This window comes from Mesoplodon bidens (genome assembly GCF_964165515.1).
Source record: "Mesoplodon bidens genome assembly, chromosome: 7".
Lineage (NCBI taxonomy): Eukaryota > Metazoa > Chordata > Mammalia > Artiodactyla > Ziphiidae > Mesoplodon > Mesoplodon bidens.
In genome coordinates this window covers 113,774,959-113,796,158 of record NC_138164.1, presented here as the reverse complement: position 1 = coordinate 113,796,158, position 21,200 = coordinate 113,774,959, and the positions used below count along the sequence as shown (strand labels likewise).

Below are 21,200 nucleotides of genomic sequence, written 5' to 3'. Positions count from 1 at the left end.
TGTTTTCAGATTTTCCTGTCCCAGATTTTCCTTCCTCGCCTGCTTGTTTGCTGACCACAAGGAAATGTGTTTGGGATTTTAGACTTGATTAGAAAATTAGTTGTACATGACCCTGACTTGAGTATATCTTCTGCCCTAAAAAAGTCATCAAAGAGGACTTGATGGGCAGAAGGTGCTAACGGTGATGATGTTCTTTGTTCAGGAACTTGGTTTATGGCGTGGAGTATGGCCCAGGGCCGATGCCAGTTCAGCCAGGGAAGCCCCCAAGAGGCCAGGGAACGCCTTAGGTTCCAGATTGGTGTATCTTTTTTTCATTTAGAGAAAATTTAAAATATAGGAAAAATACAAAGAATAATATCATACATACCAGCTTTATTGTTTATTATGTAGAATTGACAGTGGTTAACGTTTTGTCTTTTTTCAATCATAGGGTTAAAATGTTTCTGATAAAACCCTAGTCTCCCTCACCCTCCTGCCCAGGCCCCTCTGCTCAGAGGCAGACACTGCCATGATTCACTGTGAATTCCTCTTGTCCCTTTTCCTCTTTTTATATGTATCAGTGATCTCTATATACTGTTGTGTTGTTGTGTAAAAATGAATATATATATACCTGGGATCACACTGGGCATGTCATTTATAACTTACGTTTTCCACTTGATGTTATATTTTTAAGATTTGTCTTTATTTATTTTATGTATCCACTCATCCATCCATCCATCCATCTCCCCTTTTGGCATTACAGAAATATATGGTTTGGATCTTTGATCTTTACTTTCAGCAAGTCTGTTAATGTCGTCTGTAGCATATGCATATGGATCACTTTGGGGGGGTAAAAGCACGGAACGTTGTTATCTTGTGGTTTCATTAATTGCTTGGTAAAGCCAGAAAGAGCCCACCTCCCCACACCCTTTGACTCCCCTCTGCCTCCATTTTCTCTGTGATGTGGTGATAATCAGCCTCATTGTCCTTATTGTTTTTTGTTTTTTGGGGTTTTTTTTGGCCAAAACAAGGTAATCATTTAATTTTTTTAGTTAATTAATTAATTAATTTTAACATCATTATTAGAGTATAATTGCTTTACAATGGTGTGTCAGTTTCTGCTTTATAACAAAGTGAATCAGCTATACATAAACATATATCCCCATATCCCCTCCCTCTTGCGTCTCCCTCCCACCCTCCCTATCCCACCCCTCTAGGTGGTCACAAAGCACCGAGCTGATCTCCTTGTGCTATGCGGCTGCTTCCCACTAGCTATCTGTTTTACATTTGGTAGCATATGTATGTCCATGCCACTCTCTCACTTTGTCACAGCTTACCCTTCCCCCTCCCCATATCCTCAAGTCCATTCTCTAGTAGGTCGGCATCTTTATTCCCGTCTTGCCCCTAGGTCCTTCTGACCATTTTCTTTTCTTTTCTTTTTTTTACTTTTAGATTCCATATATATGTGTTAGCATACGGTATTTGTTTTTCTCTTTCTGACTTACTTCACTCTGTATGACAGACTCTAGGTCCATCCACCTCACTACAAATAACTCAGTTTCGTTCCTTTTTATGGCCGAGTAATATTCCATTGTATATATGTGCCACATCTTCTTTATCCATTCATCTGTTGATGGACACTTACATTGCTTCCATGTCCTGGCTATTGTAAATAGAGCTGCAGTGAATGTTGTGGTACATGACTCTTTTTGAATTATGGTTTTCTCAGGATATATGCCCAGTAGTGGGATTGCTGGGTCAGGGGAAAGCTCAAGGGCCCTCCTGTGAAAGGCCCGCAAGCAAGTCAGGCCCTGAATTTGTTGGTTACCATTCATGTCACGGGGCAGCTTGCTAAAGGCTGAGAGGAGCTTTATTTTCATATGTACCATCAAGAAGCGAAAAGCCTATTTAACCAGCCCCAGTGTTGTGTGTTGTAAGGATTCCATGCTGAGTCTTCCTGTTAGGTGTGAGGCTAACGCTCCATACATGAGCGTGATCAGGCCAGCTCACTCAGTCTCAGTAGCCCAAGCGATGCATGTCTGGCTTGGTGAGCTCTTCTGCTTAAGCTTACTGTCAAAACCCGCTTAAATCCTTTCAAGAAACTAATGCCTGGGTCTGGAATTAGTACACATTCTGTCAAAAGCTTTGTAAATCCCACAATGTGGTGAGAATATTGTGGTTTAAAGGTCACCCTCGGGAAGAGCAGAGCTCTCCTCCTTCCCTGATGTCCCGGGCTGATGAGAATGATCCAGAAAGTGGCAATAACGGGGCACGAGTCATCAGAATTTAATTCTCTGCATTAACGCCAAGGGTGAGGCTCTTTTCTAGCACCTTTGCTCTGTGGTTGCATTTCCGTGGCTCCTTCCCTCCCGGTCCTGACGGTTCTGCTCACAGTCCTCCTTTCTGGGTGGACAGACAGGAGCTCTTAATTCCACTTGGTCAGCACAGCCTCTGCCCCTGTGTGATGCGGCCGCCACCTCCCCTATCTCCCTTTCACTGCCTGGAATCCACTTCGTGGCCCCGCCTGGTGAACCCTCCCGATTTGCGGCTCCGTCCGGTGCAGTGGGACCAAGTTGAAACTCATCAGCCCTCTGGTCCATTCATTCCAGACCCGCCTCTGGCAGCTGTGTGACGTGGGGAGCAGTTCCTAGGGTCTACGGCGTTCCTCTTTGGGCTTGGGGCTGCTCACACCTCCTCCAGGAGAACATAAGGAGAAGAGGGTGCGTTTGACGTGCTTTCTTTGCTGGGCTGGCGGGTGCAGAGTGAGTGCTTTGTGTCTGCGGTCAGGACGATTTAATTCTCCCCTGCCTGTCCTTACCCACCTCCACTTACTGCTTCTAGGAGGACCTCTTTAGCCAGCATGATGTCCTCTGCTTTGCTCTGAGCCTGCCTGAAATCGTGTGGACCAACAGAGGAAAGTGAACTCACCTCCAGGGAGGGTGTTAATCTCTGACAGAGCCCAACTAGTGCCTCTCAGTGACTATGGCCTTGACAACTGCAGAGGACCACTAGCTGGCCCCTTAAAGGTCACCAGGATGCACGGTCCACCCACCACTTCACTAAAGCATCTGGGGCTGCTGTCAAGCTTTTATTCTTTGAAAAATGTTATTCCGATTGGAAAAACCCTAACCCTAACCCTAACCCTAATCCACAGCCACTTTGGCCTTTAGTGTTTAAACATTCAGAAGCACTAGTGTGGCTCCCGGCCTTCAGCTTCCTCGGGCCAGGCTGTTCTTCTCGGTCACAGTCACCCACCGTTTTCCCCGTTCCATATACATCCTTTCATGTGTTACCCGTGCCAGCATCTCCATGTTTTCCACCACACGTACAGCCTGGTGGGTCTTTGTCCACAGCAAAAAGCATTGTTTCATTTGGATGATTGCCTTCGGAAACCATCCCCTCACAGTTTGGGGGGGCAGAGGTTTGCAGGTATGCAGATGGCACGTGAACAGCTGTTAGAGGCCAGCCACCCCTCGATGCACCTTTAAATGACTCCTGGCAAGTTCTGTTTATTAAGGGTCTTTGAAATGCATCCCGAAAGAATTGAGTATGATGTGAAATGTGCTTCTTTTGCAATGAACGATGTGCTCAGAAGCTGGGATTTCTTTCAGAATATCTTGCATTCCTCCTGAATGCACTGGGGTCCGTGTTTCCGGCTCTGTATCCTGAACAGGTGAATGGGGGTGATGCAGGGGGCTCCCTCAGCACCAGGACCCCGAATGCTTTGTCAGGCCTCACCCTCATTCTTCTCGCCTTTTCTGGGAGGAAGTCAAGAGTGAGCTGGATTTAAGTCTCACCTGAGGACCCTGAGTGAGCAGATGTGGCGGAGGAGGCAATCTGAATAGATGGTGTAATTCAACCCGTGTTGTCGATACTTCCTCCCTTGGCCTCCAGACAGCTCACTGTAACAACAGACATTTTACACAGTGTAATATTTACCATTCCTCAAGCTTTGTCTAGACACGTCTTACCCTTCTGACATCTTACAAAACAACCATTGTCATCATTTCCATTTCGCAGGGCCCAGGACAGATTTGGAGAGCTATTTACTCTCTTACATAAAATTCTCTTGCTGTGTTTTTGTGAATCAAAACAGCCTTGTCCGACTTCTGCCTGCTTCTGCCCTGCGGGCCAGCCCCTCCGGTAGATACACGTGACCCCAAAGCACCAGGTTGTGTGACCCTCTGTGGATCCTGTGAGTTAGTTGGCCACACAGACATGGCCCAGTGTGGCCCTCTGTGTGTGGCAGAGGCTTGGCCGTGGTCACAGTGTGATGGGCTGCCTTGTGTCCCCATAAAATTCATATGTTAGAGTCCTGATGCCCAGCACCTCAGAAGGTGACTGTATTTGGAGAGGAGGATCTTTTAAGAGATGGATAAGGTAAAATGAGGTCACTGGGGTGGGGCCCTAATCCCATAAGACTGCTGTCCTTATAAGAAGAGGAGGTCAGGACACAGACACACACAGAGGGACGACCCCGTGAGGACACAGGGAGGAGACAGCCGTCTACATGCTGAGGAGAGAGGTCTCAGGAGGGACCAGCCCTGCCCACACCTGGATCTTGGATTCTAGACTCTAGACTGGAGACAGCACATGTCTGTTGTTTAAGCTCCCCAGCTGTGGTGTTTTGTTACAGTGGCCCAAGCTGACTCATACACACAGATCCAGGGTCTTACGTGGTTGACCCAGGCTGGGTGCCTGCCTCTCTCTGTCTCCAGGACCAGGGTGCCTCCCCTTGAGTCAAGATATTTCAGGTTTAGCCTCATGTCTTGCAGAATAGCTCCAGCTCACGTTGGCCATGTAGAATTTCTCTCACTCTCTTCATTGTAGATTTCAGTTTGACCATGAGCTCTACCAGCGGAAGGGCCAGAGTTTTCGTGCGGGTTGACCGCACGCCGACCGCAGCTCTGCTCACTTTGGTGGTGTGTCTCTCCTCTCAGGATTTTTGGATCGTTCAAGGAGCTGATGAGGTCTCCGTGCACTTGGTGCAAAGCGGGGCCCCAGAAATGGTAGCTCCCACCATCCTCGCCTGATCACGGATGGACCTTGCTTTACTGCTGGGTTCTGTTACCCAGGACAGTTCCATGTATGGAACTTTGTATTCAGTGCAGTTCACTTCCAGTGACATCCACTGAGCTGCATGGATATCAGGTATGGTTCTGCCAAGAAAAGGACGTAAACCCTGTCGTCATGCAGCAGCTCAGAGGGCCAGGGAGTGCTCTCGCCAGCTGAATGCCGGTGGTGCCAGGAGCCGGGAGAGGGAGAGGGTGGGGGATGTGAATGGGTGCATCTTGGAGGAGGAGCAGGACGTAGATGGTTACCTGGGCATGAATGTGCCTCCCTCTGGAGGACGCTGAAGCTGGCCTGCGGGCGTCCTCAGAGCTTCCTGGATGCCAGGCTGCCCTCCTGTCATCCAGGCTGATGCCGGTCACAACACCTTCTCTCTCTGTTAGAGTGTGCACGTCTCTGCCCCTCCCATTTCCAAACCACCCAGATCCCGTGTTGAGCGCTATGCTTGTCAGGATGTAAGCGAGAAGCACTCTGATGTGGGTCTTGGAGATGTCCTTACATCCTCTCGCAAGCGTTCTGTATCTTAAGCCACCCAGCTCAGCCAGACCCACTGGGTGGCTTTGAGATGGATCTGAATGTCTTGGCATTTAGGCCGTCGCAGCAGGAGATCAGTGAGTGACAGGTACTGACTCCTACCTGGGTGTCAGGAGACAAGGAGGAGGAATACATGCGTGTCCCACCTCCCAGGAGACAAGAAATGCAGGATGGAGAGGCTGTGACCTGCAGGCTGGACAGGAGGGGGCAAGGGGGCAGCCGGATTAGCTTGAATGGTCCGTGGGCTGTGGGTTCAACTTGGGGAGCTCAGCTGGGAGACCAGAGAGGGTGAGTCCCTGACCCTGTGGGAGGTGTGAGTGCAGTTTCAGCTGGTAGACGAGGTGGGGAGGGGACGGCCAGCTGGAAGCACAGGTGCACAGGTGCTGGAGGTTGGGGGCTCACGTGGCCTGGCTTTCCAGAGGACTGCCCGCGCATTGCTGGAGTGTGTGTGTGCGTGTGTGTGTTTGTCTGTGCATATGTGTGTGTCTGTGTATGTGTGTGTATATGTGTTCGCTGTGTGTATGTACAGGTATATATGTGTGTGTATTTGTGTGTCCTTACATGTTTGTGTACATGTGTTTGTGTGTGTATGTGTGTGTGTATGTTTTTATGTGCATGTGCGTGTGTGCCAGTGCACACGTGTGTGGGGTTGGGGCAGAGGTGGTACCGACAGGCCGGACGAGGGGAGTTATTGGCTGGAGAGGGGACCCTGGCGGCCACTCAGGGAATCAGGTTGTGTGGGCCTGAGGGGCACGGGGTGAGCTCAGTGCAGTAGCCGCTGGAGTGACCTGGTGAGAAAGGCTTGGGGCTGCTGGGCAGTGGAGGTAGGACAGATGAGGACTCACACACCCGAGGTCGTGGATTAATGCAGACCAATCCAGAAGCTGCGGGACAGGACGGAGTCAAGAGGTCCCCCTGGGTGTGTGGCATGGGAGGAGGGGCCGCCGCTGAGATTGAGAAGCGGGAGGGGGAGGGGCAGGGAGGGACGATGGGGGCATCTGTTTGGGGGTTGAGTTGTTAGGTTGGTGTCATCACTTAGCCCACAGTGGAGCCACTCATCTGTCAGCTGGTGTCCAGGTCCCTGTGTCTCCCTGCTCGGTGAACTCAGGTTCATGGTCAGCATCTTCCTTTGTGTCCAGGGTCCTGCCACCGGTCCACCACGGTCACCATTGCTGGCTGAGGAGCCTGTTCCAAGATTTGGTTAGTCTTGTGAATTCACACCAGAGTGAAAAACTTGGAAGTGCTTTGTTGTCCCTCGGCGGTTTTCTTTTGTCCATCCTCCCTGAAGCCCAGCTGTTAAGTGGAAGAAAGGGCACCACGTCCGTGGCGCTCCCTCCCCTGCTTTTTCTGGGAGACATGTCCGCGGCTAATCTCCACAGCACCACATGCCTTGAGACCTGTGACGTTGTCTATTTTTAAAAGTATCTCGGAGCGTAGCCTTTACTTCTTTGAAAAAAGTTATTTAGCATCTCCCAAATAGTGTCCCTTGCTATGGAGGTGAAACGGCTTCTCCCTTGTAACTGTCAACATTTAACATTGGGGCAAGTTGACAGGTAATTGGAAAATCTGAACAAAGGCAGTATCTCCCTGGTCCACAGAGGACCTGAACATAAGTAATCTCTTCCGTTTTCTCAGTGACTAGATGTCTGATATTTTATAATTTGTCCGCACTGAGGTGCCGCGTGCACAGAGAAGAAATGACGTGTCAGTTAAATAGTGAGGACTTCGGAGCCGGGTCGACTCAACTTGGGTTCGGATTGAACCTCCACCATTTTCTAGACACGCGACCTTGGGGTAGTTACGTGAGTCTCGGAGGCTCAGCTTCCTCATCTGGAAAATGGGAATAGTAATCATTGTTTTGACATTGTATTTTAACATATAATTATATATTAATTATAGTTATTAATATAATAATAATCACACTATATCAATAATAATGGTAATAATAATAATGACTCTCCACTCGTGGTTGTGTTGAAGGTAAATATAGTTATAGCACAGTTTCTGGGATTTAGGAGTCAATAAATGTCAGCCACGACTGTGTCATCATCATGATCATTGTCATCACCATTATGTTCACTGTCACCGTCATCAACACCACCATCATCAACACCACCATCATTATCACCATCACCATAAACATCATCAACACCACCATCAACACCACCATCTTCAACACCACCAACATCAACACCACCATCACCAACACCACCATCACCATAAACATCATCAACACCACCACATCATCACCAGCATCACCACCACCATCATCATCACACCCCACTAGGCTTTGAGCCCCTTAAGGGGCAGGAACCCTTATCTTCTGGGGGGACACAATTCAACCCATAATGACATGTATTATATATGTTCCGTCTGCTTCTTACAACTGCCCTGCAAGTTATGCAGTTACCGTGGTTTTCATCACAGAAACAGGGGGACCACTGGGTTGGTAAATTTGCCCAGGATCACGAGGTTAGTGTATGCAGTTGGGTTGGAAATCCAAGCCTTTCTGACCTCCGAGCTCCTGCTGCTTCTATAGCAGTTTCTCAGTGGAGCCCTCTTGGCATTTTTTTTGGAGCAGGACGTTTCTTCATTGTGCTGGGCTGGCCTGTACACGACTCAGCATCCCCAGCCCTGCCCCCTACGTGGCAGTGGACACCAGTCTCTGGGGTCATCTACAATTGCCACACAGATCCCCCGGGGGACAGTTTTCAGACTGTGCTCCGCTCAGCACCCACTTGCTGGCAGGCTCCTTTCTGCCGGCCGCAGGGAGGGAGCCTCAGGCCCTCTGGATGCTGGTCTCTAAAGGAACTTGAGTTCATGTATCCATGTAGCTGGAACCAGAGGCCAACAGTGATTCTCAAAGCAGGAATTGGCGAGATATCCACGGCCCTCCTTGGTCACCTCTAATACAGCTCAGCTGTTGTGTTGGGAGTTTCCAGACAGTCTTCTCATTCACCCGAGGATGGCAGGGGTGCAGCTGGCAGTCACTGAAGCGAACAGCCAGCCCCCACCCAGCCTTGCAGCCCCGAGAGGAGCTCTGAGCCTTACTCTTGAATTCAGTCTTTGCCATCGGAGAGGGACAGACGGCACATTCATGCCCGTGGGGTCGGGTTTCCTGGCAGTGGGATTCCGGGCTGCCTGCTCAACCAACCTGTTGTTGAGAGTAGCGGTATCCTCTTACCAGCAGGGATGGGCTCCCCCGAGGCAGAGAGAGGGTCAGGGAGATAGCAGGGCCTTTTGCATCCTTGGGCGAGCAGAATCCGCCTGCAGAGAATTGGTTCCAGCCTCATACGCAGTCAAACCTCGTCGTTTCTGAACGCTTTTACAGTGATTAAGCACATTTTTGAGCCAGTGCTGATGGCCGTGCAGTAGAATATAATTTTAATTCAATAAAAATTAGAAGTGATGGTCAGAAGCAGATTTGGCCTAACGTTTGTTTTCCTGGATTATTGGCGGGTCTCACTGAAGGGACCTGGGAACGTGACCAAGTCGTGTCATTTCTGGTTCTTAGCGGCTCCGCCCTGTTCTTGAAAAGTGTTCGTGGTTGGTTTGCAGGAACCGTCTGTACTATTTAACTTTTTCAAAAATTAACTTTCACGGCACCTGATACGATTTCTAAATCAAATCATTCTTCATAATTGCCGTTCTTCCTGGTTTGGGAGGGGCGGTGTCAGTGTTTTTACAGCTGTTATGTTCAGAGTCAGGGGGGTGGGGCGCCGACGCCTGTGCCCTGGGCTTTCCCATCAGTGAGGTTACGAGAGGAGACGCCCACCTGGGCCTGAGGTGCCAGGAGGGAGCGAGCGGGGTAGAAACGAAGCCGCGCTGTAATTCGCTCGAGCCGTGGTCCTCAGTCTGTTTCCGAGACCAGCTACAGCAGCATCACCTTGAACTTGTGAGAAATGCAGCTTCTCCAGACCCGCTGCCTCAGACAGTCTGCTTGGAGGGGGTGCGGGTCAACAGTCTGTGTTGAACAAGCAGGGAGGTTTGAGAAGCTCGTACAAGTGAGAGAACTGCCCAAGGCAGTAGGTGGTGGGGCGTGATGACCAGCAAACACAGCTGGTCCCAGAGATTGGAGCCAATGGTGAGAGCTGAGGCCACAGAATCAGTGACTCGATCTGAGCTTTTCCCCTTTTATATTTACCGAAGCGACAAGAAGGTCGTATTTTTCATCCAGAAAAGCCAGGGGGTCCAAAGCTCAGAGGAGCTCTCAGGATGGAACCTTTGGCATCTCTGACCACGTGCCGGGCTGGCATCCTGCACCACTAACCAGGGGTCTCTGTCCTTCCGCGCAGAAGTGCATTCGATTTAACCCAGATGCGACGGTGTGGGTTGCGAAGCAGCGGATTCTGTGCTCGTTGAACCAGAGCCTGAAGGACGTCCTGAACTACGGGCTGTTCCAGCCGGCGAGCGACGGGCGAGACGGCAAGTTCTTGGATGAGGAGCGGCTTCTGCGCGCGTACCCGCAGCCCGCGGGCAGGGGCATCCCCTCCCTGGAGGTACTGGTCACTGCCTCAGAGCCTGGGCGTGATGGCGGAGGGAGGACCTTCCCCCAGTTCCACATTTGATTCGGACTGGGAAATCGCCCTTAGCTCAAAACAGTAGTGTGCATTCTCAAGGTCGCAGTTGATTTTGTCATGATTTGCGGACCAGTGTGCAATTTTTAGCCATTTGTTTTCCTACTATGGATTGGATGAACTTGTTGGAGGGACACCTTGGTGTGAGTGGACCGTGGGTCTGACTCAGGCTCGCGTCACCAGGAGCTGTGAGCCCTGGGGACGCAGAATGGGGTTTGCTTCTACCTCCCTGAATCTCCCCCCCCGCCCCACCCTTGGGCATAGGGTGGCCCATAGCCATACAGCCGTTGTCAGAAGCATGACTCCCGGGAATGACCTGTGAGCTCTTTGAGCTGCTGTGGCCAGTCACGCGTTCTTGGGCTGCCTTGTGAAGTGGTGGGTGCATACACCCGGCAGCCTTACATCCACAGAACGTGTGTCCCCCGGCTCTGCCCTGGGGAGCCCGGGCTTGCTGCACCCTGAGTTTACATATGGTATTTCCACATGGTATATTTTTATTTTAAAAAAATTTTTATTATTATTATTATTTTTTTTGTGTGTGTGTGGTACGAAGGCCTCTCACTGCTGTGGCCTCTCCCATCGCGGAGCACAGGCTCCGGACGTGCAGGCTCAGCAGCCATGGCTCACGGGCCCAGCCGCTCCGCGGCATGTGGGATCTTCCCAGACCGGGGCACGAACCCGTGTCCCCTGCATCAGCAGGCGGACTCTCAACCACTGCGCCACCAGGGAAGCCCCACATGGTATATCTTTAAATTAATTTTTAAGCAACTATACTCCAGTAAAAACGAATAAAAATTTTTCATTGGCGCATAGTTGATTTACAATGTTGTGTTAGTTTCAGGTGCACAGCAGAGTGAATCAGTTATCCATCTACATACAGTCACTCTTTTTCAGGTTCATTTCCCACATAGGTCATTACAGAATATTGAGTAGAGTTCCCTGTGCTGTGCAGTAGGTCCTTGTTGGTTATCTGTTTTATATATAGTGGTGCGTATATGTCAATCCCAATCTCTCAGTTTATCCCTCCTCCACCGCCCCACAATTATTAAGACGGCGACACAAGTAGGTGGAAATGTGGTCGTTTCTACTGTGACCCCATACGTCGCTATTATTATCAAGGGATCGTATTTGTTTCAGCTTAGTCAACAGCGAGAGCCTGTGAGTGTGGCATCGTGGGTGGCATCTGGGCCCTCGAAGGGGGTTGGTCTGAAGTCAGAGACATCCTGGACCACGGCAGCACCTCATCTGCACATTCCCAGGTCTGACAGTGACTTTGAAGCTGAGGTTCTGAGACCTCCAACGTGTGTTGGACCAGAGAGAAGGGTTTCCAGCAGGAAAAGCTGGGATGCCCCTGGGGAGTCAAGTGGTTCCCTGTTCTGGCCTCAGTTTGCTCACCTGTGAACTGGGTGTCCATTGAAAGACCCCTTGTCGGGGGCCTGCTCACAACCGGCCCCTTTCTCGGCATGGCCCACGTGCATGGGACAGTCAAGGTTCTGGTCTGATGGAGCTTACGCTCCTGTAGGAGACAACAGGCCAGGAACAGTAAACAAACAGCTCATTTGGGGGCTGATAATTTCTATAAAGACAGTAAAAGAGGGCGAGAACAGGAAGTCCGGAGCCGACCCTTGATCGGAAAGCATCTTGGAGGAGGCGACACGGGCCCGTCCCCCAGCCCCCGAGAGCCGAGCAAGAGGAGGCCTGGGAGAGCCTGGCGGGAGCCGGCCAGGGCTGTGTCCTGGCTTTCAGGGCAGCCGGCACGCATGTCCTTCTGCTGTCCCATCCAGGGACTCATGGCAGCCGAGGCTGAGAGGCGAGCACGTGAGCATTCGTTGCCCCATGTGGACGGGTGGTCTGTGACATCAGATGGACTTGGTCCAGTCCTGGTCACTGTGGGACCCTACATGCCACCCCACAGCCTCTCTGAGCCTCAGATTCCCAGCTTTGAAATCGGGGGAATATTACTACCATCTTCTCGGTGGCTGTGAGGCTCTGGTGAGCTATTCCTCAGGACAGTGGTCTTAGCGTAAGGCCTGGGGATGGGCGAGCGCCTGCACTGGTGGGTGCTGCAGCTGCTCCTGCCATCAGCTCTCATTGCCATGAAGGAGTCATTTGCATGCATGTTCATGCATCTCCTTGGACCACCATCCTGCCAGGTGGTCCGCTGTGTGGGGCTGAGCCGGGCCTGGAGGTGGACACACCAGGGGCAGCCTGGATCTGAGCTCTTTGCCTTGGATCGTGGCAGTAAAACACGGTTGGCTACATATGAAACACGGAGAAAAGGGCAAGAGCAAGGAAAGGATGTGTGGTTCTGAGCCTGCATCCCTCTAGCCACAAGCTGTAAACATTTATGCCTGTGGAAATAGACATCCTCCTCCATGGGTCACCCGCCTCCTGCCAAGAGATGATATCGACCCTAGCATATTTCTTTTTATAACTGAAAAAGCACCCATTGACTTGAATTCCTACAGATCCGTCAAGTTAGCAAACTCTGTTACATCCCCTCATGTCACTCTCAGTGGCTTCTGAAGCCTCAGAGCCGTGATGCATGAAGATAAGCAATAGGGAGATTCACGGCTGTGCCCAGAATGTGCTGTCCTGGTTGAATCTAGAATCTGAGGGCTAGAGTCCTAAAACGGCCTGCATCTCCTCCTGCCAGGTCAGTTCAAGAAGGCGGACACTTACCGTTTGCGACGGCGCACGTGATCCAGGAACTGGGTGCAGCCTGCGTTTCACGGGACTTTCTGATTTCACTGGTTTATTTTGGCACCTAAAAGAAAAAATCAAGTTTTGGTCTGGGGCACCGAGGAATTTTGTCTGTTGTGGGATTGCTCTTTTGTTTGGAGTGGAGGGGAGGAGATGATAAGGTGGTCGCTCTGGAAACTTCACATGGGATGAGACTTTCAGGGTTAGGTCACCCCCTGCTCTGTACCTTTTGTGTCACGCCTGTGCTTGTTTAAGCTCCTCGGAGTGGGAGGGAATCAAGGGAAGTTGGGGAGGGAAGGATAAGACAACATTTGCCCAGCACCGGTTCTGTGCCAGGAAGCTCACATTCAATCCTCGGGGCACCCTGGGAGCTCTGTGTTGTGATCCTCGTGCGACAGACAAGGAAACAGAGTCTGAGATGGGGCGAGTGTCCAGCCCAGTGACTCGGCTGCTAGTGAAACGGAGCAGGACCCTATGGGTCTTCCCTCCCCGCCATGTCCTCCGCCTGCCTTTTGCCTGTGGAAAAACTTTAATCAAAGAGTATGTTTGGGCTTCCCTGGTGGCTCAGTGGTTGAGAGTCCGCCTGCCGATGCAGGGGATGCGGGTTCGTGCCCCGGTCCGGGAAGATTCCACGTGCCACAGAGCGGCTGGGCCTGTGAGCCATGGCCACTGAGCCTGCGTGTCTGGAGCCTGTGCTCCGCAATGGGAGAGGCCACAACAGAGAGAGGCCCGCGTACCGGAAAAAAAAAAAAAGAATATGTTTAATCAGAGAACTGAGAAAATGCAGAAACAAAGGAAAACAGTCAAACGAGACCAAATAATAACAGTTTAGTCATTAAGCAAAGTCAAGGACCTTTAGTTCCTCCTCAAGGGCTAGAGATAATATTCTGAGCTGTATCCCGTGAGCTGTCTTATAGATACTGAAACCCCTACCAGGTGGAAGCGGTTAACTGCATGGTGACCAGACTGTAGCCATGACATAAGCTGCCACAGTTCCGAGAATTGGCCTCAAAGAAATGGAAACAAACCAACCCTGGAACTGAGACTAACGGGCCCTAAAGCAATCGAGATGCTGCTGGTCAGACCACCGATGACCAATTTCAAGATGACTGCCAGAGCTGACTGTGCCGTGTCTGCATGTAGCCCCCTCCCTCTGTCTATAAAAGCTGTAGCCCACTGACTCTCAGTGTGGGGGAGTCGGCCTTTGGACGGGAGTCCACCCTCCCTTGCCTCCAGGCTGCCAGCATCCAACATAAGGCAAACTCTCCTTTCCACCAGCCTGGCCTCTTTATTGGTTTTTGAGCAGCGAGCAGCGGGACCCCCCTTTCCGTTACACTAGGGCAGTGGGGGGGCTGGAGTTGGAGCTGTGTCTCAACTCAGAGTCCCAGCGACTCCCAAGCTGCCAGCCTCCTTCCCAAACCCGCCACAGTGCATCTACTACAGAGGCAGCCAGGGCACCCAGGAGAAGGAACAGGGTATCGGGTGAAAGGAGCCGGGGATTCGGAAGCAGCCTGCGGCCCCAGTGCACCCTCCGGGGCACCGTCACTCTACCTGAGCAAGGTAGACTTGCCCAGCAAGCCCCTCTGTTTCCATGACGTCTCTGCCAGGTTAGAGGAAGTGCTGCCATTTGAAGGAGGGATTCTGAGCCCCAGAGTCCCAGGCGGAGGTTGTGGGCTGAGGGCAGGTGGCTTTGCCAGGCTGGGGCTTTTGAGTGTGTTTAATAAAGGTTGACGATGTCGACAACAGAGCCCACGTGAGAGGCGGGTCCTGATTTGGTGCCATGCTGACGATGCAGAGGACAGCAGAGCACATCAGGCTCCTGAGTCCTCAGCCCTCTGGGATGCCCTCATCTCTTTTTGTGACTTTCCAGCCAAAACGGCAGCAGAATCTCCGCAGAAGTTACCCTTAAACGCTGTCGTAGGCTCTGTGGTGCGGACACAAGTAGTTTATTTAACACAAAAGGGTTTGCTAGGGAGCCCCCGCCCTGGGTGAAATACCCACGGGCAAGGCAGGTTTTTCCTCTGAACGGCCGCATGAAATATTTACCTGGTTTTCTTTTTGTCCTGTTTGTGTGTCTGTGCCAGTTTCGCTACAAGAAGCGGGTGTATAGACAGTCCAATCTGGATGAGAAACAGTTGGCCAAGCTGCACACGAAGGTAAGCAAGGGCTGGTTGTGTCGACCCTTGGTGTTCATTTCTGCGTCATCATCTCAGAGATCAGGGGAGCTCTTGGGCAGAGGGTTCTTCTTCCTGTGAGATGCTGAGGCTGATGAGGCACCTGCTGCCGCCAGAGCCCTGTTAAATACCACCATCGTCTCCTCCCGTGTGATGCAAACGCAGTCGATGCCTGCGCATAAGGGAAATAATATCCCTGAGAGTGGAGATTGGGGCCCTACTTTCTACTCACCTCCTCCCGGGTGTTGCTGGGAAGAGGGTGGCCGTTCCCTCTGAGCCTTCGCTGCCGAAATAGGGGACAACACTGAAGTAGGCGTCTGGTGCTGCCACTCTCGTGACTAAGGTGCTGTTTACATAAACTGCACGGAGGTAAGACGCACAAGGGAAGCAGGGGAGAAGGAGAGTTAAGGAAAGGGCTGTGGGCTGTGTGCCAGGCACACCTGCGCTCCGTCAGGAATGCTGTGCCTGTCCAGGGCGTGCAGGAGCTGGAGCGTGTGGTGGGCACCTCGCTCAGCACGGAGGAAGATGTGTGATACCCAAGGATGCTCTCAGATGCCCTCCTCAGGGTCCGGCCCTCCCCGGAGAGCCTGGAGCATTCCCTGCAGAGCACAGGGAGAGCCAGAGTCAGGACGGTGCCTGGCCAGCTTACCTAAGCCAGCCCCCATCTGCCCAGGTGAGCTCACCTGCAGCCGTGAGTCCACAGAGAGCGCCCCCAACCTCTGGGGTCCCCTTGTTTTTGTTTCATCCCCCCATTCATATCAGGATGGACTGTGGATTTTCACTGTGTTCACTGGGTTATGACATGCCATTCTCATGATTTATTTTTGTGCTCAAATTGTCCGGATGTGGCCAGTGGCCCTTCTGCCTGGCTCTCCTCCCTCTGGCGCTGTCCCACCATCCTTTGAGTACGGACGGCTTTCAGGCACAAGACGGTCAGGTTGCTCTTGCACTCTCCCTGCCCAGCCTGGAATCTGCCCACACAGGGGTATTTAGACTCCAAGTCTGGGCACTTCGGGTTTTTTTGATTACTCTCTGATGTGTACATGAAAATGTGTTTGTGCATTTAAAATAATGTCGATTAGTAAATAGCAATGAAGGTGTTCACTGAAACCAAGTGTATCCTGTGTCCTTGAGCATTTGTTAATGTTTAGTCCCAGAATGTACAGAAAGCATCCAGGTGGAGATGCTTCAGCCCAGGCGGGCTGAAGGGTGCAGGGGTTGGTGACTGGGAAGGGGTGTGGAGTGCGGGTGGAGAACTGGGCCAGTGAGAGCATTAGAGTCATCTGACAGAGGCATCTCAGATACTGTGATTACCATCAAATAGCCCAGGCTATCTGCTAGATGGACAGAAAATTATTATTTTCCTTGCAGATGAGGCTGGGCAACCTGGTCAGGGTTGAGCCCCTGGTCATTCTGATCTCACAAGGAGTGACTGACTCCCTCACCTTGAATCGCTCGGTGACCCAAGCATCCCTGTGTCCACCTGCAGGTCACGGGATTACCCACAAGTGGGTTAAGCTGAGTAAGCAGTGCCCTTCTGCTCTCTGTAGCAGCCACCGCTTTAGAGATTAGGAAACACAAATACCAGTCCTCGGGCCTCGCTCAAAAGAGGATGGAGTCAGAAGACCTGGGTGCACCCTGGAAAGTGTAGTTTTTCACAGTGGCCCAGGTGGCTCATCCTTTTGAAAGTGAAGGAACATCCTGTGACTCTCGGCAAGCACAGAGATCGGTGGGGGATTTCTAGAACATTCATCCAGGACAGGCCAATTGCGTTTGCCATGTGCTGGGCTCCGGGCTTGGCCCCGGGGTTCCAGATGCAGAAGGATGCTGCCTGGTGAGCCTGGGGACTGCAGCGGGGCCCCATCAAGGGGCAGCTCTCCTCTCTGCAAAGGCGGCCAGCCAGGGTGCACCCCACAAGGAGCCTTCCTGTGGCCTGAAGAGACGTTTCTCTGTAAGACCAATTTTGCTTTTCTCTTTAGACCAACCTAAAAAAATGCATGGATTACATCCAGCATCGTTCGGTGGAGAAGATCGTCAAGATGCTGGAACGAGGCCTGGATCCGAATTTCCATGACCTGGAGACCGGAGGTAGGGGCTGGTTGGAGGGACTTGAGGAAACCCCGCAGGAACGTGGGTTTGGGGAGGAAAGGTGATTCTGTCGTTCGGATCACACGTGCATAGGCAGCATCACACTTTACTTGGTTTTAAAAGTGCATTCTGCCTCCTCCGGGAGCCTGTGTTAGCTGCATGGAATCACCAGCATCCGGGAGGTGCCTGGCAAGTGGTAGGTGCTCAGTGCGTACCTGAGTTGAAGGGGAGAATGAGTGAATGAATGAATGACAACAGAGAGCAGGCGTCTCATGCCAGCCCTGGGAGACACACGTGCACCCGCATGTGCCTGGCTCCCCCTGCTGGAAACCAAGTCCCTACGCGTGGGACCTCAGATCACGCGTGGGATAAAACGGTACAGGGCTCTCATCCTCCGCCCCGCTGACATTGGGGCCAGATGATCCTTTCTGTTTCTTACCAGTTCCAAACGGGCATTAACTTTTGTTTAATCTTATCTCTTCTCTTTTCATTTCCAGTTTTATGGAAATACAATTGACACAAAACATTGTATTAATTTTCGGTGTACAACGTAACGATTTGGTATACGGATATACTGGGGAATGATCGCCACGATACGTTTCGTGAACATCCGTCACCGCTCATAGTTACACATCTTTTTTTATGATGAGAACTCTTAGGATCTACTCTCTTAGACACTTTTTTTTTGGGGGGGGCGGTACGCGGGCCTCTCACCGTTGTGGCCTCTCCCGTTGCGGAGCACAGGCTCCGGACGCGCAGGCTCAGCGGCCGTGGCTCACGGGCCCAGCCGCTCCGCGGCATGTGGGATCTTCCCGGACCGGGGCACGAACCCGTGTCCCCTGCATTGGCAGGCAGACTCTCAACCACTGCGCCACCAGGGAAGCCCATCTTAGCCACTTTTATATATACAACACAGTATTATTAACTGCAGTCGCTGTGCCGTACACAACATCCCCAGGACTTACTTATCTCATAACTGGAAGCTTGGACCTTTGAACCCCTCCACCCATTCCGCCCACCCCACCTCCTACCTCTGGTGACCACCAGTCTGTTTCTCTGGGTTCAGTTGTTTTAGATTCCACATGTAAGCGAGATCATACAGATTTGTCTTTCTCCGTCTGACTTATTTCACATGGCATTATGCCCTCAAAGTCCATCCACGTTCTTGCACATGGCAGGATTTCTTTCTTCTTCGTGGCTGAATGATGTTCCATGGCAGGGCTGGACAGTCCTTTGTGCTGGGGGCTGTCCTGTGCACCGTAGGATGTGTACGGCATCGCTGACCTTCACCCACAAATGCCAGTAACACCCCCGAGTTGTGGCCGCCAAAGATGCCCCCAGACATTGCACAGTGTCCCCTGGGGGGGCGGGGAGGCACCATCATCCCGGGTGAGAGCCCTGTGCCCAGGGGACACGTGAACTCGACCAGCTGAGGTGAGGCTGTTGTGAAAGCCGAGAGCGGCTCAGGTGAGGATTTCCATGGCAACTCGGAGCGTTCATCCGGGCAAGCGGGTGATGGGTGATGCTGAGCGGAGAATGTCTATCTTGGCCTCAGCGAGCGGGGCCTCCCTCCCCTCGCCTCTTGGGTTGGGCCCGTCCTCCCTGTGCCAGTGTCACGTATATGTGACCCACCTCACACTTGCTGAACCCACAACAGGTGCGTCAGCTGAAGAAGGGAGCTTTCTCGTCACTTGTGGGGACTCTAAAGCTGGGGCAGGACCTGCACCTGTGCTCCTGCAGCCGTGCACGTCCCCATCCGCACACAGGTGGCCGTGCTGTAATCACGGTCGACTCCTGTCTCCTAAATTTAACTGAGCAATGTGAGAACAGGGCTGCTGGCTTATCGGTGACACAGCTTCAATGCCCGAGATGCCAGGGGACAGGACATGCTTGGATGGGGACAGGAGAGCACAGGCCTGGAGGGGGGACGAGCGCAGAGGCCTGGCTGAAGGTGAGGAGGGTACCAGCCCAGGCAGACACTTGGTGAGACAGGAAGCTGGGGGTCTGTGCGCCGGGAGCTGGGGCGGGGTGACGTGGACAAGCGGGCTTCCAGGCATCCTGGTGGGTGGATGGAGCACAAGGCAGAGGTGGGCCCTGCCGTACCTGCGCAGGGCTGACCTTCTAAGGTCAGGAGTGATGGGGCAAGACCCCAGGGGTGGGGAGAAGGGCCTGTAGCAGATGGTGCGTCAGGGGGCACGGGCCTCTGCGGAGAGTCTGGACGGGGAGCGGGGCAGCCGCAGGGTTGGATGTTCTGTCTGCGGGGGAAGCAGGTATGGGGCCAGCAGCAGGGGCTCTGCTTCCTTGGGGGTGTGTGTGTAGCTGAGCAGAGGGTCTGAGCACCAGGGCGGGGTGGGCACACGGTGAGCACGTGCTGGTTCTGGTCCCGTGGTCAGCAGATGGCTCCTCTGTGCCCTGTCACCTAGGCTGGCTCCCAGCTCGTTGGGCAGGGGGTGGGTGGGTACCGTCCATCACTGCAGTGTAGATCCCAGCACTTAGACTCAGACCACATATGGGCCTGTGGATTCCTGAGCATGGACTTGAGCCTTCAGGGACAGTGGCAGACCTGAGCCAGGCCTGGGGTCTGTGGCCCCGGACCCGGCTTCTCTCCTCGGGCAGCTTTTGGCCTGGGCTCCCGCTGGCCTGGCCGCATCCGTGGCTGTTTCCCGATGATTCCCCGGGAGGGACACCGCCCCGCCTGCTACCACCTCCCCGTCCTGAAGGAGGCCTGCTTCACTGGCGGGGGTGTCGCTGGATGCCAAGAGTTTGGATCGACTGTGATTCCAGAGCCGACCCTAACTGAGCTTCTGAAAACACATCAGCACAGACCCTAGACTATTTCAAAACGGGGGTCAGCGGTCATTTCTCCTGGCCCCGCCCGTAGTTAGAAACGCTGTCCCGGTGGTGGTGGATGGCGTCATCGTGAGAGCAGATGCAGTGGAGCCTCGGGGACCCGGGAAGGAGAAAGACGGAGGCAGCATGTTATCCACTCTTCTCAGAACTGGGGTGGACGCGACCCGGGAGCAGCAGCCTGTGGAGAAGGTGGCGTGGGGTGAAATGAACGCCGGGATTTCCTGAACTATCCCCGTGGCCACAGCCTCTGGGCTCACTGATCAGGAAGAACCAACTCTGAGAAAAGAAACGGAAACCTGTTTTCCCCTGAAATCTGTGTAAACTGGCACCTGACAAAACACAGAATTCAGGGCAGGTGTTCCAGCGAAGGCTGAGACCAGGCTCTGACCCCATCCGACTGGGGACCAGGAGCGGGACGCCCGCCTCCCAGGCAGACAGTTCTTGTACAGGACTTTCCGGATCTCAACCAATAACTAACAGTAATCAGAAGATTTTGGTTGGATTCTTTTTTTGGGGGGGTGGGGGTGGGGCTCTGGGCAGATCAATTATAAATTATTATTTATTTTCAGTTTTAACATTTTAAAGCAGAATTATTGAACAACTCCCACATGGTGGCTGCCAAATGGTAATTTTCTACATCAGTTTTATGTCGTATAGCAAATATTCTCTGTAAGGCAGAACTTTCCCTCCCCTCACCCCACTCCCATATTTTTGAAATTAGCCTTCATTTTTTAGAGTAGTTTTAGGTTTACAGAAAAATGAATGCGAGAGTAGGGGGTCCCGTATAACCAGCCACCCCCAGGCTCCCCCGCTACTGACATCTTGCATCAGTGTGACCATTTTTACACTGATGAACCTATATTGCTACATTATTATTAACTCGAGTCCACTTTTGTTTTCAGTTGGGGTGTAGTTGTTTTACAGTGTTGTGTTCATTTCTACTGTACAGCGAAGTGAAGCAGAATTCCCTGTGCTCTACAGCAGGTTCTCATTATTTATCTGTTTTATACATATTAGTGTATATATGTCCATCCCCATCTCCCAATTCATCCCACCCCTCCTTTCCCCGCTTGGTGTCCATATGTTTGTTCTCTACATCTGTGTCTCTATTTCTGCCTTGCAAACCAGTGCATCTGTACCATTTTTCTAGATTCCACAAATATGCGTTAATATATGATACTTGCTTTTCTGACCTAGAGACTGTCGTACAGAGTGAAGTAAGTCA

The 21,200-nt window shown here is 52.2% G+C and overlaps 1 protein-coding gene across 8 annotated transcripts in view; it reads left to right on the top strand.

The window, feature by feature from the left end:
• SHANK2 (SH3 and multiple ankyrin repeat domains 2) overlaps positions 1–21,200 on the top strand; it is a 546,752-nt gene that overhangs the window by 90,745 nt on the left and 434,807 nt on the right. For all 8 annotated transcript variants that reach the window (XM_081238599.1, XM_081238604.1, XM_081238603.1 and 5 more), the window contains 3 exons: positions 9,879–10,082; positions 14,948–15,019; positions 17,017–17,125. In XM_081238599.1, coding sequence (XP_081094725.1) covers positions 9,879–10,082; positions 14,948–15,019; positions 17,017–17,125 — 385 coding nt within the window. The remainder of the gene's footprint in view (positions 1–9,878; positions 10,083–14,947; positions 15,020–17,016; positions 17,126–21,200) is intronic.